Genomic DNA, 22,129 nt, shown 5'->3' with positions numbered 1-22,129 from the left:
TCACCTGAGGTCAGGAGTTGTAGACCATCCTGGCCAACATGGTGAAACCCCGTCTCTACTAAAAAAAAAAAAAAAAAAAAATGAGCTGGGCATAGGTAGTCTCAGCTACTTGGGAGGCTGAGGTGGGAGGATCCCTTGAGCTGTGGAGGTCCAGGCTGCAATGAGCCATTTTCATGCCAGTGTATTCCAGCCTGAGTGACACAGCAAGACCCTGTCTCGAAAAAATTTTTAAAAAATTAAAAAATAAAAACCCTCTGTTCCTTTGAACAATTAATTCACAGTGCTAGATTATAATCTGATTGTTTAGAAAATAATGTAAAGAAAGGAATGTCAGAAAGCAGCCTCCCTCCCAAGAAAAACAATACCTCAAGGGTCCTAAAGTAGTCAATCAGAAAACAAAAAGCTAAGGAGTGCTATGGACTGACCTATATCCCCCAGAATTCATACGTTGAAGCCCTTGGCCCCAGTGTGGCTGCACTTGGAGATGGGGCCTCTTGGAGGTCATTAAGGCTAACTGATATCATAAGGATGGGACCCTAATCTGACAGGACTGTTAGCCTTATAGGAAGAGAGACACCCCCACTCCCTATCCACTCCCCGCAATGCACAACACATACTCTACGGGAAGGCCATGTGAGGCCAGAGCAAGTAGGCAGCTGTCTGCCAGTCAGGAAGAGAGCTCTCACCAGAAACGGAATTACCCAGCACCTTGACCACGGACTCTGAGTCTCCAGAACTGAGAAAATAAAGTTTTGTTGCTTAAACCACCCAGTCTATGGTATTTTGTTATGGCAGTCCTAGCTAACTAATACAAGGAAGATAAGCACTATAGATGCCCAAGCCATTCAAAATCTTTCAGCCTGGCCACGGTATCCCCCATACCCTCTTGCTGTCGCTCCCAGGTCCCTCCCCTGAGATGATTAACAACCTCAGTGTCTCTCCCACCTCGGCGCCTTGCTTTTCCTGGCTCCATATGCTGAGGGAACCATCAAATGCTTCTGGCACGCCTTTCATCCTCCTCTTCACCACCACCCTCTCCCAGCCAAGCTTCCTTCCACATGCTGCTGAGCACTCCACCAGAACGTCTTCATTCTCCACCACATGTGAGACCTGGTTCTGGTTCCAGCTCTGCTGCCAGTCAGTTCTGGTCAAATCAAAGTCTGTTTCCTCATTTGTAAAATGGGAGTGCAGAAATGGGCCTAGATGATCTCTCAAGTCATTTCCAAGACCGACAACTCATCAGACCCTGAACAAGGTTCAGCCAGGCGGAGCCATCTGCCCTTCTTCCTTTCCTATCTACTGTCTACACATGTACCAAGATGTGGCTCTATAATGCTCAGATGTTCTATGGTGTTATCTCTTCAGGCTGACCCTACATTAGGCACTGGTCTTAAACCATCTCCGGAGACTCTCTCTAAAGAAAGGGGTCACCATGTGTCTACTCTGGACACAGCCTCCTCCTTTCTTCCAACCACAGAGCTATATGTGTGTATATCAGCCAGCAAGAAAATCTAAAACTTATTTCTCATATATGAAAATGATCAGGGAAGTCTTTCTGGGGTCTGGTTTCACATAAGAAATTGAAATTTTTAATTACTCAACCAAAGAGGGCAAAGAAAGAAATTCAGGCCAAAATTAATTCACAGATTTGTGGCCTTATAACCTTAAGACCCAAGACAGAAGGGAAATCAGTTCCTTAGAGCCTAGGGGCCAAAGAAAGGGAGGGAAGTGTCTCTTGTTCTTGCCTGAGTTTGTTTCTGCTTCCCAAGGGAAAGGCAAAGCTGAGCAAACACCACAGATGGGCATTCTCGACTGGGCCTGCACCTCTCCAAGTACCCAACATGGTCTGAGAATGCAAAGAACTGACCGAGAAGCGGCTGAAGTTCATAATCTGGTCCCTTTCCTATGTTTACAAACAGAGAGAACTGGGGAAAATTCTGTGTCTACATAAATACCACACACCCTCCTCTCTCCCAGCAAGAAGCAGCCTCTCTCCTCCAAGCTTCCTCTCACAGCTCTTCTCGCTTTCTCCCTTGGATTCAAGTCATAATCCCTAATGGGCTGTGAGCCCAAGACAGAGGCCAACAATTCTTCATTTCTGTTCTCCCAGCAATACCTAGCACCGTGCCCAGTACTACAAGGTGTTTGAGAAACATGTTGAATGAGTAACAGAAGGATAAATGGCCTCTGAAATTCTAAAAGGGGCCAGAATAAACAAATATGTCTTTATTCTCAAGTCCTAAACTGCTATAAACCCTCCAGACTGCTGAGTGCTGGAATGTTCTCATACCTTGATCTGTGTGGTTGTTACATAAGTGTATATATTTTAAAAATTCATTCAGCTGTCACCTAAGACTTATCTGCTTTACTATAAATAAATTATACCTCAACGAAAAAAAAAAAAACAAGCAGCACCAAAAATTACTATTTATATATCAACTTTTTCTTAGGTCTCTTTATAGACTTCCTAACCCTCCCCAGAGTCCTGTAAAATGAGCTGAAAGTAGGAATTATTCTGATGGCTTGCATGGAGGAAACTGATGCAGGGAGAGACTCGTTCAGCCTGGTCACACAGAGAGTCAGAAATGTAGGTGCAACAAGACCCTGTAGTTTATGATCCTCCACCACGGCTGTGCCCGCCCGCCTAACCACCGACCGCCAGTTATAACTCAAAAGAAAACAACCCCCTAAAATAGTAACTGTTTACTCCATCTCTCCTGTCAGCTGGCTTTCTGCATGGCACTTTAACTTTATTTTCAAAACTATTCTGGCAGGGTTGGCCACATTTACCACAGCGTCTGTTGAGAAGCAGATGAGGCCACAGCAGAATTCACTGGAATGAGGAGATAAGAGCCATGAGTTCCAGTCTCAGCTTTCCCTTCAATGAGCTGTGTTACTCTTAATAGGTCACCTCACCTCTCTGGGCCCGGGATTTCCCTCTGTATGGACAAGATGAGCACTAAAGTTTGATCTTCCAGAACTGCTTAGGAGACAGCAATGTAGTGGGCACGTTAATAAAAGGGAGAGGGCTGTTTTAATGTCACTAGTGGAGACCTGAGGTTTTAAAGGGCCTAATTTAGAACCAGGTGAGTAAATGTTTACCATATTCCTAAGAGGCTTAGCTGCTCATGATGGAGCCAGGACTTACGCTAAGCACATGAGGCCTTTGCAGAAAAGCTCGTTGTTCCTTTTTTTTTTTTTTTTTTGAGACAGAGTCTTGCTCTGTCGCCCGGGCTGGAGTGCAGTGGCTGGATCTCGGCTCACTGCAATCTCCGCCTCCCGGGTTCACGCCATTCTCCTGCCTCAGCCTCCCGTGTAGCTGGGACTACAGGCGCCCGCCACCTCGCCCAGCTAGTTTTTTGTATTTTTTAGTAGAGACAGGGTTTCACTGTGTTAGCCAGGATGGTCTTGATCTCCTGACCTCGTGATCCGCCCGTCTCGGCCTCCCAAAGTGCTGGGATTACAGGCTTGAGCCACCGCACCCGGCCCCGCTGTTCTTTCTGACACCGCCAGGATCATTGATTTTCTCTTCGATCGCCATCCTAAAAAGCAGATTGAATTAAAATGACTCAAGTCAGGCCAGCCCTTAGCAACTGGTTCCTTTCTTCACTATCCTTACACAGGAGACAAATCCCCTACACCCTGTGGCCCCAAAGGTGGGTAGGTGAGGAAGTCAAGTCCTATCACAAGTCTTACCCCAGTGTGCTTAACTGGTCACTGCTGGGGGTTTGTCCAGTAGGGCGTGAACCTGCCGAGCCCCAACAGAAATTTGTGCCTCTGATTTGCCAAAAGACTGGCAGTAAAGTCAGAGGCAGGCTACTGATCCAAACAAGGCTCAGGTACCAGGAGAGATGCCCTCCAGCATCTGTGCTGCTTGCCTGGATGCAGGATCAGGGGAGCAGCTAAAAACCATTATTCAGTTCTGGCCTCTGATCAAAGGAATCAAAATAGAAAAATGTCCAGTACCTTCTACAAAACAGCCTATGGCTGACCTCAACTTTTACAATAAGCAGGCATGTACCTAAGCTGTTAGCAGATAAGATGAAAGCTGAGTTACTCCATCTTTTTATGCAGTGAAACTGCTTAGAGCAACATCTGGCTGTCTGGAGGGTAAGGTTACTGTAATGTGGCACTTGTTGAATGTTACAGCAGAGAAATCTTAGCACTCATTTAATCCAGTTTCCCATTCTGTTGTTGACAAAACAAAGGCCCAGAGGTAGGAAGGCCCTTACTTGTCCAAAGATATACAGTGACAGAGTCTGAACTAGTGTGCAGCGTCTCGAAGTCTTAGGGGTCTGCCAGACCAATCTGGGCAATGGAGGGAACACCCAGGGATAGGACGGCTAACAGGAGGCCAGGAACTCCGGAAACGGGGAAGAGGGGAAGAGTTCATTCTCAGAGTTTTGGGAATGGGATAGTAGATCAAGCCTGGGCTGAACTGTATGGCCTGAAATGTATGGCCTCAGAAATACAGGTCACTGTCATCAACCAAAAAGAATAACTAGCTTTCTTTTGAACCAAAGATAAACATGAAAGGAGGATTAAACAATCCCAAAGATCACAACTAATTGAGTTAGCCAGCGAGCCAGCTGGGAGTGAAATGCACAATATTAGCCAAGGACCTGATTAATAAATGAGGCTGGGTCAAGCTAGTTTAAGCAAAGAGGATTTGCCTGCTTACCTTTGGCATGCAACCTGAGATACTCTGAAAACAGAAAAATTGCTGTTCTGCCTCTACCAAGCTGCCCAGAATGGCTGGACTTCAAATAAAGCAGAAGGGGAACCGGGAGAACAAACAAGAGAAACGGTAGTGACTGATGGACTTCCTTATAAGGGAACAGCCCCCAGACACACCTTGTTCCCTCAGACAGTAATAGACAGACAGTCTACCAATGGGAAATTTCACCTGAGTGCTGTAGGGAGATGGCTGCTGGTCCCAGCAAACTGCTCTTTAGAGACAGAAAGTGTCCATTTGGCATGTGCCTCACTAAATTCAGACTAACACAGATTCCTCAGCTTGGCATCCAGGGCTCCTCAGGAAGGCCGCAACCCACACTCTCACTCTACCTGAGCCACCACCAACCCTCATCTATACCCCATAACCCCTCAACCCTCCCACACACAAACACAGCGCATGCTAATCTCTGTACCTTGGGTCCCACAGTCCCCTCTGCCTCAAATGGTCCTGCCGGCCTCCTCCTTCCCAAATCCCATTCATCAAGTCCCAGCTCAGAACCCCTGCCATCCCCCTGGCGCTACCCTAGAGTCTCCCAGCTAGAATTCACTTCTTCCTCCTTCCTTCTCCTACCATACTTTGACTAAATAGCAATGGTAGGCGTGCCTTATTTTACAGAGAGTTATGCACTGTCTTTCTCTACAGCCCTCACCAGACCGGGAGCTCCTAGAGGGTAAGAACTATGACCCACACCATCCCTTCAAATTGAGTCTTTCAAAGTAAACACTCAAAATGTTTGCCAAACTGGGTGGAACTTAACAACCTTTCTTCCTTTTCCCACCATCACCTGATAAAAACAAACAGCTCCACCCTGTGATGCCAACCACCGGTACATCTCCTAAACCTGGGAGGAGCTGGCTCTTTTTCAGGGACCCTTTGTGTGGCCTTGGCCTCTCTGCTTCTTACCTCTGAAATAAGAATAAAGGTTCTTGTCAGAGAAGCTCAGTGCTTTGAGATGAGAGGGTTTGCAAACACAGATTCCCAAGTTAAAGGCCATTATTTTAAACTCCCCTTAGACCCATGCACCATTTACCAACTAATGCTAGAAACTTAAAGCTTGTTTCCAGCCAAATGCCTCTTCTTTTATCACAAATGCCCTAGTGTATAGCTGTTGAGAGAGCAGCACTGAGCACTCTGGGTAGCCTGTCGGCTTTTTATTTCCAGAGTGTGGAGATTTCCATCTCAAGTGTGAAGACAGCTCATGGTTTCAGGAAAAGCCGAGTTTCAGGTCTGCTGTTCTCTCAAGTCTCCTAGTATAATACGTCAATCAGTTCCCAACCTATGGGTTGTGAGCTCATGGGGTTCACAGTGGTCACTCCAGCGCTCTGTGAATGTGCCCACCTGTGCCCTGCCTGAAACGAAATGATGAATGTATCACACAATAATAAAAACAACTACCATGTGTGTAAATTTACCACTTACACAGACACAGACACAGGGAAGAAAGACAGTGGCTATATACTGAATATCGGATGAAGGGAATTTTGTATTAATATCTCATCTTCGGAATTAACAGGTATTAAAAGTACAACCATTATCATACACCCATTCTCAATATTTTTTGAAACTAGAAAAGGGTTCTTCAACCTGAAAAGACTAGGGACTATGGGTTGATCAAAGAGTCCTGGGTGGGAGGGATTCCCAGCCCTAGCCAGACTTCCAGAAAGCAGAGCCAGGTGGTCCTTGGCTAAGTTTCTAGATCTTGGTTTCCCGAGCAGAATAACAAAATGGTAGGGTGAAAAGTACTTAGCAGACTTCCCCCGGCCCTGCTCTTTATGACCCCTTATCCTTAGACCAGCCTCTGATACTCTAGAGCTCTATTTGCAGTGGCTTGACAAGCCCTAGAGCAATGGTTCTCAACCTAGGAGCTTCTGCCACCCTCCTCCCACCCTTTCGGGGACATTCAGCAATATTTGGAGACATTTTTATTGTCACAACTGGATAGGGAGGTATTAACAACATCTAGTAGGTAGAGGCCAAAGCTACTGCTAAACATCCTACAATACACAAGACAGTCCCACACAACAAAAAAATTATCCAGTCCAAAATGTCAATAGTCAAGGTTGAGAAACCCTACTCTAGAGGCCACAGAGAAAATGAGCTTATTGTGGGAAAAGACGGAAACCTGGCAGGGAAATGCACAATGTTGATGTTGTAGTAAACTGAATGAATGAAGACGAGTGAATAAAGGCTCTCAAACCATTCCAGAATGTAACAACAGTCTCCTCTTGGTCTTCTCCTTGGCACTAGTCCCGCTGTGTATAACACGGTCCAGTCACGCTTGAGGCCCCCACACCGCAACCCCAACCTTGTCCTCCTCAACCTGACTGACCACACCCACTACTGACACAGCCCTGCTGAAGCTGGGGGGAATCTGAAATGCAGCATTAACAGGAAGGAGCCAGGGTGAATGCACAGAGTGGCAGAAACGCACTAGCCTTGGAGCCTCAAGAAGGGCTCTAGCCTTGACTCTGCCTCTAGGAACACCATTTAATTGTTTTGAGCCTTAGTTTCTTCCTTTCTTTAAAAGGAAAAACAAACGGGGCTAAAAATCATAATCTGCCCTACAGAAGGCTTCTCTGAGTTTCAAAACCAGATTATGTATGTGAAAGTTCTTTGGAAGCCATAAAACACTGTGAAGTACTCCTCTGCAGAATAAGGATAGGTGCTCACATTGTACAGGAAATATTATAAAAATTGATTTCCAATGACAAGATTCTGTCTATTGATAAATTACAAGCACTCAAGGATTATAGCAATCTGGGGTGGGTGTGGTTACTCATCCCTGTAATCCCAACTCTTTGGGAGGCCAAGGTGGGAAGATGCTTGAGCCCAGGAGTTCAAGAACAGCCTGGGCAGTATAGTGAGACTCCCCTCTCTATAAAAAATAAAAAATTAGGCCGGGTGCAGTGGCTCACATCTGTAATCCCAGCACTTTAGGAAGCCGAGGCGGGTGGATCACCTGAGGTCAGCAGTTCGAGACCAGCCTGACCAATATGGTGAAACCCTGTCTCTACTAAAAATACAAAAATTAGCTGGGGGTGTTGGCACGCGCCTATAATCCCAGATACTCGGGAGGCTGAGATAAATGAATTGCTTGAATCTGGGAGGCGGAGGTTGCAATGAGCCTAGATCGTTCCACTGCACTCCAGCCTGGGCAACAGAGTGAGACCCTGTCGGAAAAATAAAATAAAATATAATATTAGCCAAGCTTGGTGGTGCATGCCTATAGTACCAGCTACTCAGGAAGCCGAGGTGGGAGGATTACTTGAGCTCAGGATGTCCAGGCTGCAGTGAGCCATGATCACGCCACTGCACTCCAACCTGGGCGACAGAGCTGAGATCCTACGGAATACCAAACACACCAGAAAATCCACTGTGATACAGCCCACCTCAGGATCCCCAAGTCACAGAGCTAGATCTGCCCAGTGACTCATATAATCTGAACCTCGACTTTCTCATCTCTAAAATGGAACAATACCACTCACACACGATGAAGTTTGTAAAGTACACGGCATTTCCCAAAGATGGGGGAAATGTTTTCATTTCCTGAGGATACCTTTTCTGAAAAAAATTTTTTTTCTTTGAAATACAATGTTTTTAAGCACAATGAAAATTACTTAACTGGGCCGGGCGTGGTGGCTCACGCCTGTAATCCCAGCACTTTGGGAGGCCGAGGCGGGTGGATCATGAGGTCAGGAGATCGAGACCATCCTGGCTAACACAGTGAAACCCGTCTCTACTAAAAATACAAAAAATTAGCTGGGCATGGTGGTGGGCGCCTGTAGTCCCAGCTACTCAGGAGGCTGAGGCAGGAGAATGGCGTGAACCTGGGAGGTGGAGCTTGCAGTGAGCCCAGATTGCACTGCTGCACTCCAGCCTGGGTGATAGAGCGAGACTGCATCTCAAAAAAAAAGAAAAGAAAAAAGAAAGAAAATTACTTAACTGGGCCTATATTGCTGTGTCCTTTACACCTCCAAAATTACCTCTAAAATCTAACCATGAGGGCTCTCTGCAGCTGTAAGCCCTGCAGCCCTGTCAGCTAGGAGAAGCAAGCTGAATGCCAGGCTGGTATCAGTTCCCTCCTTAGACAAGGCCACAGAAGGCTATCGGAGTCCATTACAAGTTGACGCCCAAAGTCCTAACTCCAGACTTGCCAAGCATCTGCAATGACACACTGCCTATGTGCAAAATTCTGAGAACATGCTTTGGAGAGATGAAAGCAACTAGTTTACCTGATAGAGAATTAAGAGAGTAGGCTGGGGGCGGTGGCTCACGCCTATAATCCCAGTATTTTGGGAGGCCAAGGTGGGTGGATCACCTGAGGTCAGGAGTTCGAGACCAGCCTGGCCAACATGGTGAAATTCCCGTCTCTACTAAAAATACAAAAATTAGCTGGGTGTGGTGGTATGTGCCTGCAACGCCAGCTACTCATGAGGTTGAGGCAGGAGAATCATTTCAACTCGGGAGGTGGAGGTTGCAGTGAGTCAAGATCACACCACTGCACTCCAGCCTGGGCAACAGGGCGAGACTCCGTCTCCAAAAAAATAAATAAATAAAATAGCAATAGGTCGTGTGCAGCGGCTCACACCTGTAATCCCAAAACCTTAGAAGGCCAAAGTGGGTACACACTTTGGGCTCAGCAGTTTGAGACCAGCCTGGGCAACACGGCAAAACCCCGTCTCTACAAAAAAAAAAAAAAATACAAAAATTTAGTTGGGCATGGTGGTGCACACTTGCTGTCCCAGCTACTCAGGAGGTTGAGGTGGGAGGATGTCTTCAGACCGAAAGGCAGAAGTTACAGTGAGCCAAGATCTTGCCACCGTACTCCCCGCCTGGGCGACAGCAAGAACTGAAAGAAAAGAAGGAAAGGAAGGAAAGGAAGGGAAGGAAGGGAAGGAAGGGAAGGAAGGAAGGGAGGGAGGGAGGGAGGGAGGGAGGGAGGAAGGAAGGAAGGAAGGAAGGAAGGAAGGAAGGAAGGAAGGAGGGAAGGAGGGAAGGAAGGAAAGAAAGAGAAAGAAAGAAAGAAAAGAAAGGAAAGAAAGAAAGAAAGAAACTAGCAAAAATCTGGGCTTTATTTTAACTTTTTTTAAAAAATAGAGATGGGGTCTCGCTTTGATGCCCATGTTGGTCTCAAACTCCTGGCCTCAAGTTATCTTTCCACCTCACCTTCCAAAGTGCTGGGATTACAGGTGTGAGTCACCATGCCCAGCCTAATCTGGGTTTTAAATGTCAGCCTTGTCAGTCAATGTCTCCAAGTCCAGGGAACTCTGGGACACACCATGTTGATCAAATTCCTCACCCTAATGGGGGAGTCACAGAGTAAATCCTAGTCTGGGTAGCAACTCCTCTCCAAACCTCTGTAGGGAATAGTGGCTGGGCTACACACATGTAAAGTCTTATTTTTATCTATACAACTATTAGATCTTATAAAGATTACAAACCAGGAGTTTATAATGATTGCTTATGCAGACGGTAGAGAATCCACTACTCAGGTTTCTTAGTTCCTACTTCCTTTCATAGGAAGACAATTTTAACTGAATCATTAACTGAATAATTAAGCAAATTAATTATCAGAATAAACTATACTTTAAATTTAGTATTCCAAAGCTAATTATTTTATGACCAACTTAAACACTGACCCATTCTCATGTCCCCACCAAGGGGCTTCTGATTCAAATAAAGTACTTTTTAAAAGTACTGCAAATAGTTCCACATTCCTGGTTTTTCTTTCTCAAAAAACTTTTCCTATTAATCTAAAGTTTCAAGCACTCATACATTTTGAGTTCCTTTCTGCTCTAACATTTCATTACTCCCCAAAATAACTACTCAATAAAACATAAATTGAAGTCCCCCAGCCCCCACAATGAAGTTGTTCCAGTTCCCTCTGGTGCATGTCACAAACTGAATCCTGAATATGCTTCGAGAACAAATCGCACTGTATCCTGGTTATCTGTTTACTTGTGTCACTTGGCTAGATTATAAGCACCTCAGAGGCAATGACCTGTCTTCATCCGCGTTTACCCAGCAACCAGGACAGTATCTGGCACACAGTTCAAATTACTACATACTTATCTATCAAATAGATTCATGAGTGAAGCAAAAGTTTCCAGCCACCATCTTTGAAAATGGATCAACTGTAATTAAACGCAAATGTATACCTATACAGCATTAAGATCAAAGATTTGGGATCTCAACATCAGAGTCCCCAAACTGCAAAATATCCAAACCTGTTTCAAAATCTCTCAAACTTTGATGGGCATACAAACCACCTGAGCACCTCATAAAATGCAGGTTCTGCTTCAGTAGGTCAGGATGGGGCCTAAGAGTCCACATTTCTAACAATGTCCCAGATGTTTCCATAGACCACACTTTGAGCAGAAAGCTTGTGTAGTCAATTCTGTATTCCTTTTTGTAGCTAAAGAAGCTGTTGTTTAGAGATATGAGGAGGCTTACCCTGGATTACTAAACTAGCAAGTGGCAGAGGTGGAATGTGAAGTCAGGCCTTCTCACCCCAAAGCTAGCACCTTTTCCACTATACCACATCACTGGCCTTTTGAGCTAAACAACCACAACCAGAGGGATGTATAGCTTTACTCTATCACTCAAAAAAACCCTCCAAGCCAGCTTTGCCCTTTAAGGAAGAGGGAGGAGGTAGAGCTAGAAATATCAGCTGTTGGGGAATCAAGCCAGCCAGATGCTCTTGTTAAGAACTTAAATCATTCAATCCTTCAGCTAAGACTCCTTAAGAAGGACCAAACAAACTTTAGGGGTTCCTAGATGCTCATCCCTTTACTACTGAATAAGCCACAGGAAAATACGATCACTTTTCCCTGTCTCAGTGATACCGGAAGTATCAGGGCTCAAGAGCACACGTAACCAAACTAGTTCCTAAACAAATGGCTTAGCCCCGCATGTTCTGGGGTTGTCCTGCTCAGACTTTGGCTAGAATATTCAGATTATTCAGCTCTGTCCACTCCACACCTTAAGAGCAACATTGGCCGGGCACGGTGGCTCACACCCGTAATCCCAGCACTTTGGGAGGCCGAGGCGGGCGAATTAGTTGAGGTCAGGAGTTCAAGACCAGTCTGGCTAACATGGTGAAACCTCATTTCTACTGAAAGTACAAAAGAATTAGCTGGGCTTGGTGGCGCATGCCTGTAGTTTCAGCTACTCGGGAGGCTGAGGCAGGAGAATCACTTGAACCCGAGAGGCGCAGGTTGCAGTGAGCTGAGATGGCGCCACTGCACCACTGCACTCCAGCCCCGGCAACAGAGCAAAACTCCGTCTCAAAAAAAAAAAAAAGAGCAACACTGGTAAACAGCAGCACATCCAAAGGAGGGTAAAAAGGAAGGAACAGAAGCACCAGAAAATGGACAGTCAATGAAATGTAGAAGGGCTGTCCTGGAGAAGTGCAGGCTTAGACATAAGCACAATCGTCCTTGATCTGTCATGTAGAAGGGGGATCAGACCTGTTCTCTGTGCCCCAGGAGGCAGAAATCACGACCCGTTTTCTAGTTCACAAATGTCTAGTGTCAAAGCTGGGATTTGCCCCAACCCTTCTGTCCCCCAATCCCACATTCTTTTCACCAGCCCAGGCTGCGTCCCTATGAAGCTACCATCCCAACCTGTAGCAGAGGTAGGTACTACAGAACGACAGATACCAATCCCAAATAAGAAAGGTGACTTTACAGTCAGAGCTATCCAGAGACAGACTAGGCTGTAGTGTGGGGGGATAGGGCACCTAATACAAATCCTGTCAACAGAGGGGTTCAATCAGAGGTTAATCACTTGGCAGGAATGCCACAAAGGGAATCTGGGCATTGGATGGGTAGCTGGGTGAGATGAACCTGCAACCTCAGAGATGAATTAAACTCTTCCTGCTGTATTTTCCTCTAACATTTCATTTGTAAACTTAGGGGTTTGCCTTTTCTCATAGTTACTTTTACCTTTGTGTCCTCCTTAATGAACTGTGTGGGCCCTTGTGGGGAGAAGGCAGTGTCTCATCTATCTTTAAACCCTTACTGTCCCTAAGACTATCCCTGGGAAGCCAAGGAAACAGTTTCATCTCGCCTATTTGCCAGGCATTCTACATACATCAACTTATTCCATATCCTCACAAGAGCCCTAACAAGTAAGCATCGGTAGTATTTCCCTTCTCACACACGGGGGAATTGAGACTGAGAGAAACTAAGTAACTGCCAAGGTACTACTGGTGAGAGGGAAAGCTGCATTCAAACTGGGAATCTTTTGCCCACATCACCACACTGCCTTCCTCCGAGAAGACACGTAATAAATGATGGCTGACTTGAGCCAAACAGCTTAAAAACAGACCAGTACTATAACCAGCTAGATCTGTAGTTTCCCATTGCTATGCTCAGATTTTCCCCTTCTAAATATAATCATCCATCTGCAAAATGACCAACTACAGTTGTTTTCTAATATCCTCTGTCTCACACACTCTTAAAGACAGTGACACAACACAAAATAATTCTGAGCAAGAAGACTAAGTTTTCATAAGAAAATCCTCAAGGCCCCAATAGCTCTGCCCCTCCTCCTGGTGGGCCCTGGCTCCATGCCAAGGCTCTAGACCACTGTAAACAAATCAGGTCCTGGTTCTATGCCTCAGAAATGGCTGGCTTGCACACATCTTCATAGGATGGTCTCCAAGACCTCCCTCCACACTCAAACCCAACTCTGGACAACTCAAGGTTTCTCCAAGCAAAACAGTCCTGCTCAAAGGTCTTCACGTTTAGTTAAACTTCCAAACAAAATCTATCGAGTTACAAATCACATTATAAACCTACTCTGGCAGGCACATAAAAATATCTAATCTACCTGCCAAATGGGGCAAAATAAGGATTTTGTCATTTGAATCAAAGGCACCAGCATGTTTGGATAGTCAACACATAGGGCCTCTGGTACTCCATCTGTCTTAAGAAGTAAACCAAACTCAACCTAGCCAACCATTTTTCCAAACAAGAAACTTAAGCATCACTGAGGGAAATTCCCACTGCTCAGTTCCCTGGGTGGATTTCGAGTTTTCTATCCCTGGGCCTCTAGGATAAGAGATCCTGCTGGCACATGCCCCATTGAGACACTGTGCTTTTCAACCTGAGATCTTGATTCCAGAGAACCATAGTTAAGTTCACTATAAATTTAACTTATTACGGTGTCTTCACACATGCTTATGTTTTAGAGAGACTTTATTAAACAGGAGAAAACCACTCTCACTCCAGCAATGAGCACAACTTAATGAAGAAATATCTCTTGTGAGCTCCTGGCCTCTATGCATCCATCAGACATTCTCAGCTACACCTAAATTAACCTGTAAATGAACTGATTTGCATCCATAAATCCACAGAAATGTACCAATGTAGGGTGTTTTAGATGCCAGTCTCCATTTCCAAATCTTATACAATTCTCTTGTTAAATTATGATCTTGTCTACAACTGTTTTCATCTTTACTAAAACAGGAAAAAAGGACAATCTGAACCATCTAGAGTAGGTATTTCCTTAGCTAGTTATCAGACTTAAAAATAAAAGAATCTTTGATATTTGATCATCTTCCATTTTTTTATTTTCTTTTTTTCCCCACATGTTCTCCAGAAAAGTATGATCACCTTTCTTAGGGAAAAAAACCAATGGGCATTGTTTAGAAAGGTACCAAAAAAGACCTAGTTTTGGGTGATTTTTGTCACTTCACCTAAACTCTGATCTTGGTTTCCATCCAGCTCTCAATGAAAGAACTTTTCCATTTGACAACTAAACCAAAGAAGTCTGACCAACAATAACTTTATCAGAAAAGTACACTTACTCAATATCCACAATTTGCCACACTCTTTCATATATTATCTTAGCTGATCCTCACCATAGCCATGTGAGATGAATATTATTTCATAAATGATATTTAAGTCCCTTGAATGGCAGAGACCACATCTGGTTCACATCTACATTCTCAGCACCAAGAATGGGGCCGAGGACACAGTAAGGGCCTGCTACGTGCTTAAGAATGAATATATGACTAGGCCGGGCGCAGTGGCTCACGCCTGTAATCCCAGCACTTTGGGAGGCCGAGGCGGGCGGATCACGAGGTCAGGAGATCGAGACCATCCTGGCTAATACGATGAAACCCCGTCTCTACTAAAAAATGCAAAAATTAGCCAAGCGTGCTGGCAGGTGCCTGTAGTCCCAGCCACTGGGGAGGGTGAGGCAGGAGAATGGCATGAACCCGGGAGGCGGAGCTTGCAGTGAGCCGCGATCGCGCCACTGCACTCCGGCCTGGGCAACAGAGGGAGACTCTTGTCTCAAAAAAAAAAAAAAAAAAGAATGATTATGTGACTAAAGAAAAAGAAATGAAATTTGGAAAAAACATGCAATCCAAATTTTGCTCTAGGCCCCTCACTGGAACCACTACCTGGGACACACCTACACACTGCAAATACTCCACTCAAGCTTCTGAGGTCTGTTTCAAAGCTTCTAAAGTTTGTTTCATCTTTCCAAAGTGTATGCCTCAAAGATAGCATCCACATTTGGCTACACACCCAGCAGGGAATGGCCTGTTTCTCCTTCACTTCTTTTTCCCCTACTCAGCACCACACCTTGCACAGGTGGGTGTTTAATGAACTGAGTGTTTAATGAACATGGTGATGGCCATGATGACACCCTTGGTCAACATGGGAGTAAACAACACAAGATGCCCACAGTCAACAGAAGAACTGGTCTCTGAGTTGAATTCGTCCCCTCGTGAGCCTCATTTTCCTCTCTTGTACAATGGGAATAACAGAACTTATCCACAAGATTGTTTTTTTTCATTTAACAAATGCTGACCATTAACCACGTGCAAAGCACTGTGCCAGGTGGTGGGGACACAGTGATGAATGTGACCATCACATCTTACCTCGTGGACCTCACAGTCTCAGTGGATGCTGAGGGGTTTTCCAAACTTACAGGGACTATACAATTATGAAGTACCCACTCCCTCTCCTGTTTCCCAACTTCATTAATGCCATCACCATCCAACCAGCTGCCCAACCTATAAACTGGGGAATCATCCTCCACTCCCCTCTCTCCTTCGTCCTGCCCACTCCCACAATTACAACAAATCACCAAGTCTCTTTTGATTCTCCTTCAGAAAAGTCTCAGACATGTATTATTTCTCTTCCAGTTTCCCATGCTTCTACACTAGGCCCTTTGTTCTCACCTGAAGAATTGCAAGTCTCCTTGTAATAATGATAATGACAAGCATTTATCTGTCACTTACCATATGGCAGTCATTGTCCTAAGAGCTTTGCATGTATAATATATTTTCATCCAATCAGGCAGATGCTAGTACCCCGATTTGTAGAGGAGGAATCTGAGGTGCAGAGTAACCTGCCCCTCAGGTACACAGCTAGTAAATGATGAAGCTGTGGCTCAAACCCAGGTCCGAAAGATGCTAACCTTGCCCTGTATGGGATTCTTGCCTCCAGTCCCTTCCTGGTCAGTCTACACTTCTTCCTTTAAGTTGCTGCTGGAGTGCTCTTTCAAAATTCCAAGCAGATATGATGACTCTCTGCTTCCAACACTTTGGGAGGCTAATACGGGACGATCGCTTGAGGCCAGGAGTTTGAGACCAGCCTGGACAACACAGCGAGACCTTGTCCCGACAAAAAAAAAAATGTTTTGAATTAGCTAGGTATATGCCTGAAGTCCTAGTTACTCAGGAGGCTAAAGTAAGAGGATCATTTGAGCCCAGGAGTTGCAGCCTGCAGTGAGCTATGATTGCACCACTGCACTTCGGCCTGGGCGTCAGAGCGAGACCCTGTTGCTTAAAATGAATAAATAAATAAAAATAAAGGACAGCTAAGGGCTCCTCACCACTTCCAGGTCAAGGTCCAAAGGCTACAGGCCACCCTCAGTGTTATCTCCTGTCCCACCCACAGACTCCAGAGGTGACACTGTCCCTGCTTCCCAATCACACCCAACTCCTTGCTGACCCACCTCACATTCTCCTTCCTCTGCCAAGTCTTCTTTATCCTTTCCCCCAAAACAGGTGCCTCCTCCTCTGCAGCCTCAGCCCATGTACACACTCATGTTTCTGCACTGTTATAATCATTTCCTGCTCTCTCTCTCTCTCTCACGCACACACACTCCCACCCCACACTTCCAATTCTGAGTTCCTGAAGGGCTGGCACAGTGTATTTTCATCTCTGACTCTCAAGGTCCCAGCATACTGGCAGGTGAATAAGTAGACTAACTGAATGTGGTAGTGTTCACCTCCCCACACTAAGACCTTCCTCCCAGAGGATGCTAAAAAGAAGGGTAGGTTACAGTAGCTCCCATTCTCTCAAGCAAACTCAGGAAGACAGCCTGTTTTCAGCAAATCTGACAACTGAGATTGGTCCTCTGCAGTCAGCTGACGAGCTCTCCCACAGCCCCTTGAAAGTCAATTCAATCGCCAAAACTGCAGAAATGGCTGGGCGCAATGGCTCACGCCCATAATCCCAGCACTTTGGGAGGCCGAGGCAGGTAGATCACGAGGTCAGGTGTTCGAGACCAGCCTGACCAACATGGTGAAACCCTATCTCTACTAAAAATACAAAAATTAGCCAGGCATGGTGGCGCGCACCTGTAATCCCAGCTACTCAGGAGGCTGAGGCAGGAGAATTACTTGAACCCAGGAGGCAGAGGTTGCAGTGAGCTGAGATCGTGCCACTGTACTCCAGCCTGGGCGACAGAGCAAGACTCCGTCTCAAAAGAAAAAACAAAACTGCGGAAACTAAGCCAGCTCCAGACCAAAAGATCAGAGGAGAATGGTAAACTGACACCTTCCTCCTGCATTCCAAAATGCAGAAAGGTAAAAACACTGACTCTGATGACCACAGAGGATCTGGACTAAGGGAGAGTCATCAGAGGAAAAAGCTAGAGACAGCAAAATATAACCCTGTTCCCATCTCCACAACTAAGCTGGAGTCCAGGCCACAAATGGACCCTGCAGCTGCCTCCTCACTGTTCTCCCTGCTCCCACCCTCATCCCCCACCCACTCTCCAAACAGCAGCCAGATGATGTTTTAAAAACCCTGTCAATAAGGACACGTTCCAGCAAAATACCCTTCAAAAGCTTTTCATCCACTTGGAATAAAATCCAAACTCTTCACCAACAAGTTCAAAGTCCAACCCCCGCCCCCTTTATTTCATACCACTCTCCCTCCAAGCACTACATTCCGGACACAGGGGTCTCCCTCTTCTGTTTCTTACAACCTGCCAACCTCTGAGCCTTTTCCCATGCTGCTTTCCACGCCTGAAAGGCTCCTCCCCCAGATTTTTACAGAGCTGGTTCCTTCTCCAGACTCAGTTCAAACTTTACCTTTTCAAAGAAGCCTTCTCTGACCATTCTACCTCAAGTGGCATCCCTCCCACTCCACCACTCCCTATCAGACCATCTTTTTGTGTGTTTAGTACTTATCACCCCCGGACAGTATTTTCTTCATTTATTTTCCTGTTTCGGTCTTCTCTCCCATTAGGGTTGAGGCTGTGTTTTGTTCACCCCTATGAATACAGCGCATGCACCAGGCACTAAAAAGAATTTCCAGAATATTTGTTGACTATCAGCAGAGAAGCATCCTCAAGATAGGCTATTTTGTTCTCCTATTAGAATGCAGAAAACATCGATTTAGCCCCTACTATGTGCTGAGCACTGTAAATCCATGATTTTCCTTTCAGAAGGGTAAATTAGCTCAAGGTCACACTGTTAGTCACCAGCAGACTTCTGAGTGAATTACTTCACTTCTAAACCCCTCTCAAGGGGAAGGGATGTCGTTCTGTGTTTCACTCTCACACGGCCATAACAAGAAAAAGCAAACATTTCTCAACAGCTTTACAGTTTTAAAGCATTTTCACATTCATCTCACTTAAGAAAAACACAAAGCACTTAGAATGCCCAGAAAGCTATACAACAACAGGAAGTAAAGTAAGCAGTGCTTCAAGATTCGATGTCGGGGCCCTGAATCCCAGTAGTGGGGACTGGGGAGGAGTCGGGAGTCTCTATTTCTGGTTCAGAGGGATGGGGAAGCGGTGAGTCACGGGGTGAAGGCTTGCGCCACGGGAAACTTTGGTAAGGCCAAGCTATGAGGCAACAAAAAGTGAATCACAACGCTAGAAGACACCTTAGGCCTCAACTGAGGCCAAACCCTGGCTGACGGATGGGGAAACTGAGGCCTCAAAGGGACAGCAACTTGCTCAAGTTCACTTAGCAAGTGAACAAGCAGGAATCAGGGGATCTCCTCTCCCCCAGTCCCCTTTTCTCTCCACCAAGGAGGCTTTTCAACGAGAATTCTGAGTTAAGAGGATGGCGGAGACGCCAAGGGCAGCTCACAGATTCCACCGAGGAGCCGGGAGAGGGCACAGGTAGGACCAGGAAGCACAGAAATGCTGGGATGGGGGCAGAAATGAGCCGAGGAGCAGGCAGGGGCAGTAGCTAGGCAGGTGGGTGAGGCCAAAGGGAGCAGAAAAAGGCGGAAGAGAAAGGGACAGTGTGAGGACGGAGGAAAGTGCTGTGAGATTGGGTCTGAAGGGGCCTGGCGGGGTGGAGAGAGGGTGAGAGGAGAGAGCAGAATAAGTCTGACGATGGAAAAGTCCAGGGATCGCGAAGACATTGAAGGGAGTCGGAGAGGGGGTCCCAGACCCGGCAAGAAGTCTGACCCGGAGAGTTCCAGGGTCAGACCAGACCCCGAGGTGAGTCACGAAGGGGGAAGTCCGGGCCCAGGGATCCTGGGGGGAGCCCGTGGGAAGTCTGAAGGGGCCGGGCCGCCTCACCGCGCTTGTTTTTGGTGCCGTGCTTCTTGGCGGCCGTCAGCTCCTGCTCGATTTTCTTCTCTAGGAACTCCTGTTTCTTGCTTAACATCTCCTCCGTGTCCCGCAGCCGCTGGATGGCCTCCTGGGGGGTCGGGCCGCCCTTGCCGGCCTTACCCCCTCCAGCCCCGAACAGCTTCCCGAACACCGACATGGTTGCTGCTCGCCGCGCCGGCCTTCGCCGCCCGCTCCGGCTCGGCTCGGCTCGGCTCCGGCGCCCGCTCCCAGCCCCGCCGCTCCCTGCCGCCGCAGGCCTCTCCTCCGCCTCCGCCTCCGCCCCGCAGCTGGGCCCGGCCGCGCCACCTCCCACAGGCCCCCACGCCCGGCCCGGCCGGCGTCAGGGCAACGCGCCGCTGACTACAACTCCCGGTGGGCAACGCGCCGGCCGCACCTCAAATCTAATGGAGGGAAGCGCGCTGCATGCCGGGAGGCTATAGTCTTCCGGCTTCAGGCGCTCCCCGGCGCGTCTTTTTGGTTTAGCTGGGGTCAAAGGGCGTGTGGCATGGTGGGAAATGTAGTCTTCTTGGCCTGTGCTCTGTAGGAGTAGTATAACAGTAAGACAAATAACAGTAAGTGTGCAACACTGCTCAAAAATGTATTGCTAGAATGGGATACCGGTATGCTTGAACTTTACATCATGTGAAGTTGTCTTAAAAGCGTGAAGGCAATAGTTGTTTTCAATTTCAACCTGTCAATTCTGTGGTCACAGAAGCAAAGCAGTATCTTCTCCAGTTAAGTACGGTAGTCTCCCCCTTGTCTGCGATTTTACTTTCAGCAGTTTCACTTGTCCAACTAAGGTCTGACAGTATTAAATAGAAAATTCCAGAAATAAAGAATTCATAAGTTTTTAATTTCCATTGACCTAATGAAATCTCATGCTATCCTGTTCCATCCCACCTGCGATGTGAATCATCCCTTTGTCCAACATACCTCTACCACCTGTTAGTCACTTACCAGCTTAGGAGTTATCAGATGGATTGTCACGGTGTTTCAGTGCTTTCGTTCGAGTAACCCTCATTTTACTAAATAATGGCCTAAAGTGCAAGAGTAGTAACGCTGGCAGTTTGGATATGCCAAACTGAAGCTGTAAAGTACTTCTTTTAAATGTAAGGATGGAAGTTCTCAGCTTAAGAAAAAAAAATCGTATGCTGAGCTTACTGGGATCTGCAGTAAGAACGAATCATCTAGCCCTGGAATTGCGAAAGACATACCCGAGACTGGGCAATCTACAAAGGAAAGAGGTTTAATTGGACTTATAGTTCCAAATGGCAGGGAAGCCTCACAATCATGGCAGAAGGCAAGGAGGAGCAAGTCCCGTCTTACATGGATGGCAGCAGGCAAAGAGACAATGAGAGCCAAGCAAAAGGGGTGTCTCCTCATAAAATCATCAGATCTCATGAGACTTATTCACTACCACAAGAACAGTATGGGAGAAACTGCTGCCATGATTTAATTATCTCCTACCAGGTCCCTCCCACAACAGTGGGAATTATGGGAGATATAATTCAAGATGAGATTTGAGTGGGGACACAGCCAAACTATATCAAGTACCAACTACAAGCAATTAGTGTTAGTCACCTGGACCTCTGGGTTGAAAAGAATTTTGAGGCTGCATCAGAAATTCTTGTAAAAAAAAGTGCCAAGATTGGCCTGGCATGGCGGCTCGCACCTGTAATCTCAGCATTTTGGGAGGCCAAGATGGGAAGACTGCTTGAACCCAGGAGTTTGAGACCAGCCTGGGCAACATAGGGAGACCCAGTCTCAAGAAATAATTAAAAATTACCTGGACATGGTGGCACACACCTATGGTCCCAGCTATTCAAGAGGCTGAGGCAGGAGGATCACTTGAGCCCGGGAAGTTGAGGCTGCAGTGAGCTGTGAACATGCAACTGCACTCCAGCCTGGGTGACAGAGTGAGATGCTGTCTCAAAAAAAAAAAAGAAAAAAAAAAGGTGCTCAAGATGGATTTGTGATGTCTACCCAGGGTATGGGATGGGGAGTGGTGACACTTGGGCACAGTAGCTGCCATCTTGGCTGAGAATTCAGCTGCCACGATAGAGATTCACAGAGTGGACTGGCTCAGTACTGGAGAGCCCTGGGCTTTGCTGGTCTTTATTTTTCTGGTCTCTCAGACAAATGCACAGCCTTTTCAAACTCTGACCAACTCGTATTAACTTATTCAAAACTGTGTGAAAAAGAATAAGCCACTGGTACATGCAAGAATTTGGATGACTCACAGATATTATGCTGAGTGAAAGAAACCAGATACAAAAGCCTGTATGATTCCACATATACGAAGCTCAAAAACAGGCAAAACTAATCTGTGGTGTTAGGAATCAGAATAATGGTTACCTCCAGGGAGGTACAGACCAGGAAGAGGACCTTACGAGATGCTAACAGGTTCAATAGCAGGATCCAGAGGTGTTCACATGGCTGTACACAAATTCATCAGTGTTTATAGTTAAGATCAGTGCCCTTTACATATCTTATGTACTTTATTAAACATGTTACATTGGCTGGGCGCGGTGGCTCAAGCCTGTAGTCCCAGCACTTTGGGAGGCC

At 46.4% G+C, this 22,129-nt stretch overlaps 1 protein-coding gene and 1 long non-coding RNA gene across 2 annotated transcripts in view; one reads left to right on the top strand and one right to left on the bottom strand.

Annotated features, from left to right (window-relative positions):
* Positions 1-19,898, bottom strand: part of CHMP4B (charged multivesicular body protein 4B) — a 44,154-nt gene extending 24,256 nt beyond the window's left edge. Inside the window, exon 1 of the mRNA XM_011965157.1 lies at positions 19,532-19,898. Within this exon, the coding sequence (XP_011820547.1) occupies positions 19,532-19,721 (190 nt within the window). The 5' untranslated portion in view covers positions 19,722-19,898. The remainder of the gene's footprint in view (positions 1-19,531) is intronic.
* Positions 19,899-20,076: 178 nt separating this feature from the next.
* LOC105528419 overlaps positions 20,077-22,129 on the top strand; it is a 19,307-nt gene continuing 17,254 nt past the window's right edge. The window contains exon 1 of the long non-coding RNA XR_001004348.1: positions 20,077-20,136. This is a non-coding gene — a long non-coding RNA (uncharacterized LOC105528419). The remainder of the gene's footprint in view (positions 20,137-22,129) is intronic.

Source organism: Mandrillus leucophaeus, unplaced genomic scaffold (assembly GCF_000951045.1).
Source record: "Mandrillus leucophaeus isolate KB7577 unplaced genomic scaffold, Mleu.le_1.0 Scaffold716, whole genome shotgun sequence".
NCBI lineage: Eukaryota > Metazoa > Chordata > Mammalia > Primates > Cercopithecidae > Mandrillus > Mandrillus leucophaeus.
This window is presented reverse-complemented; position numbering and strand designations above follow the sequence as displayed.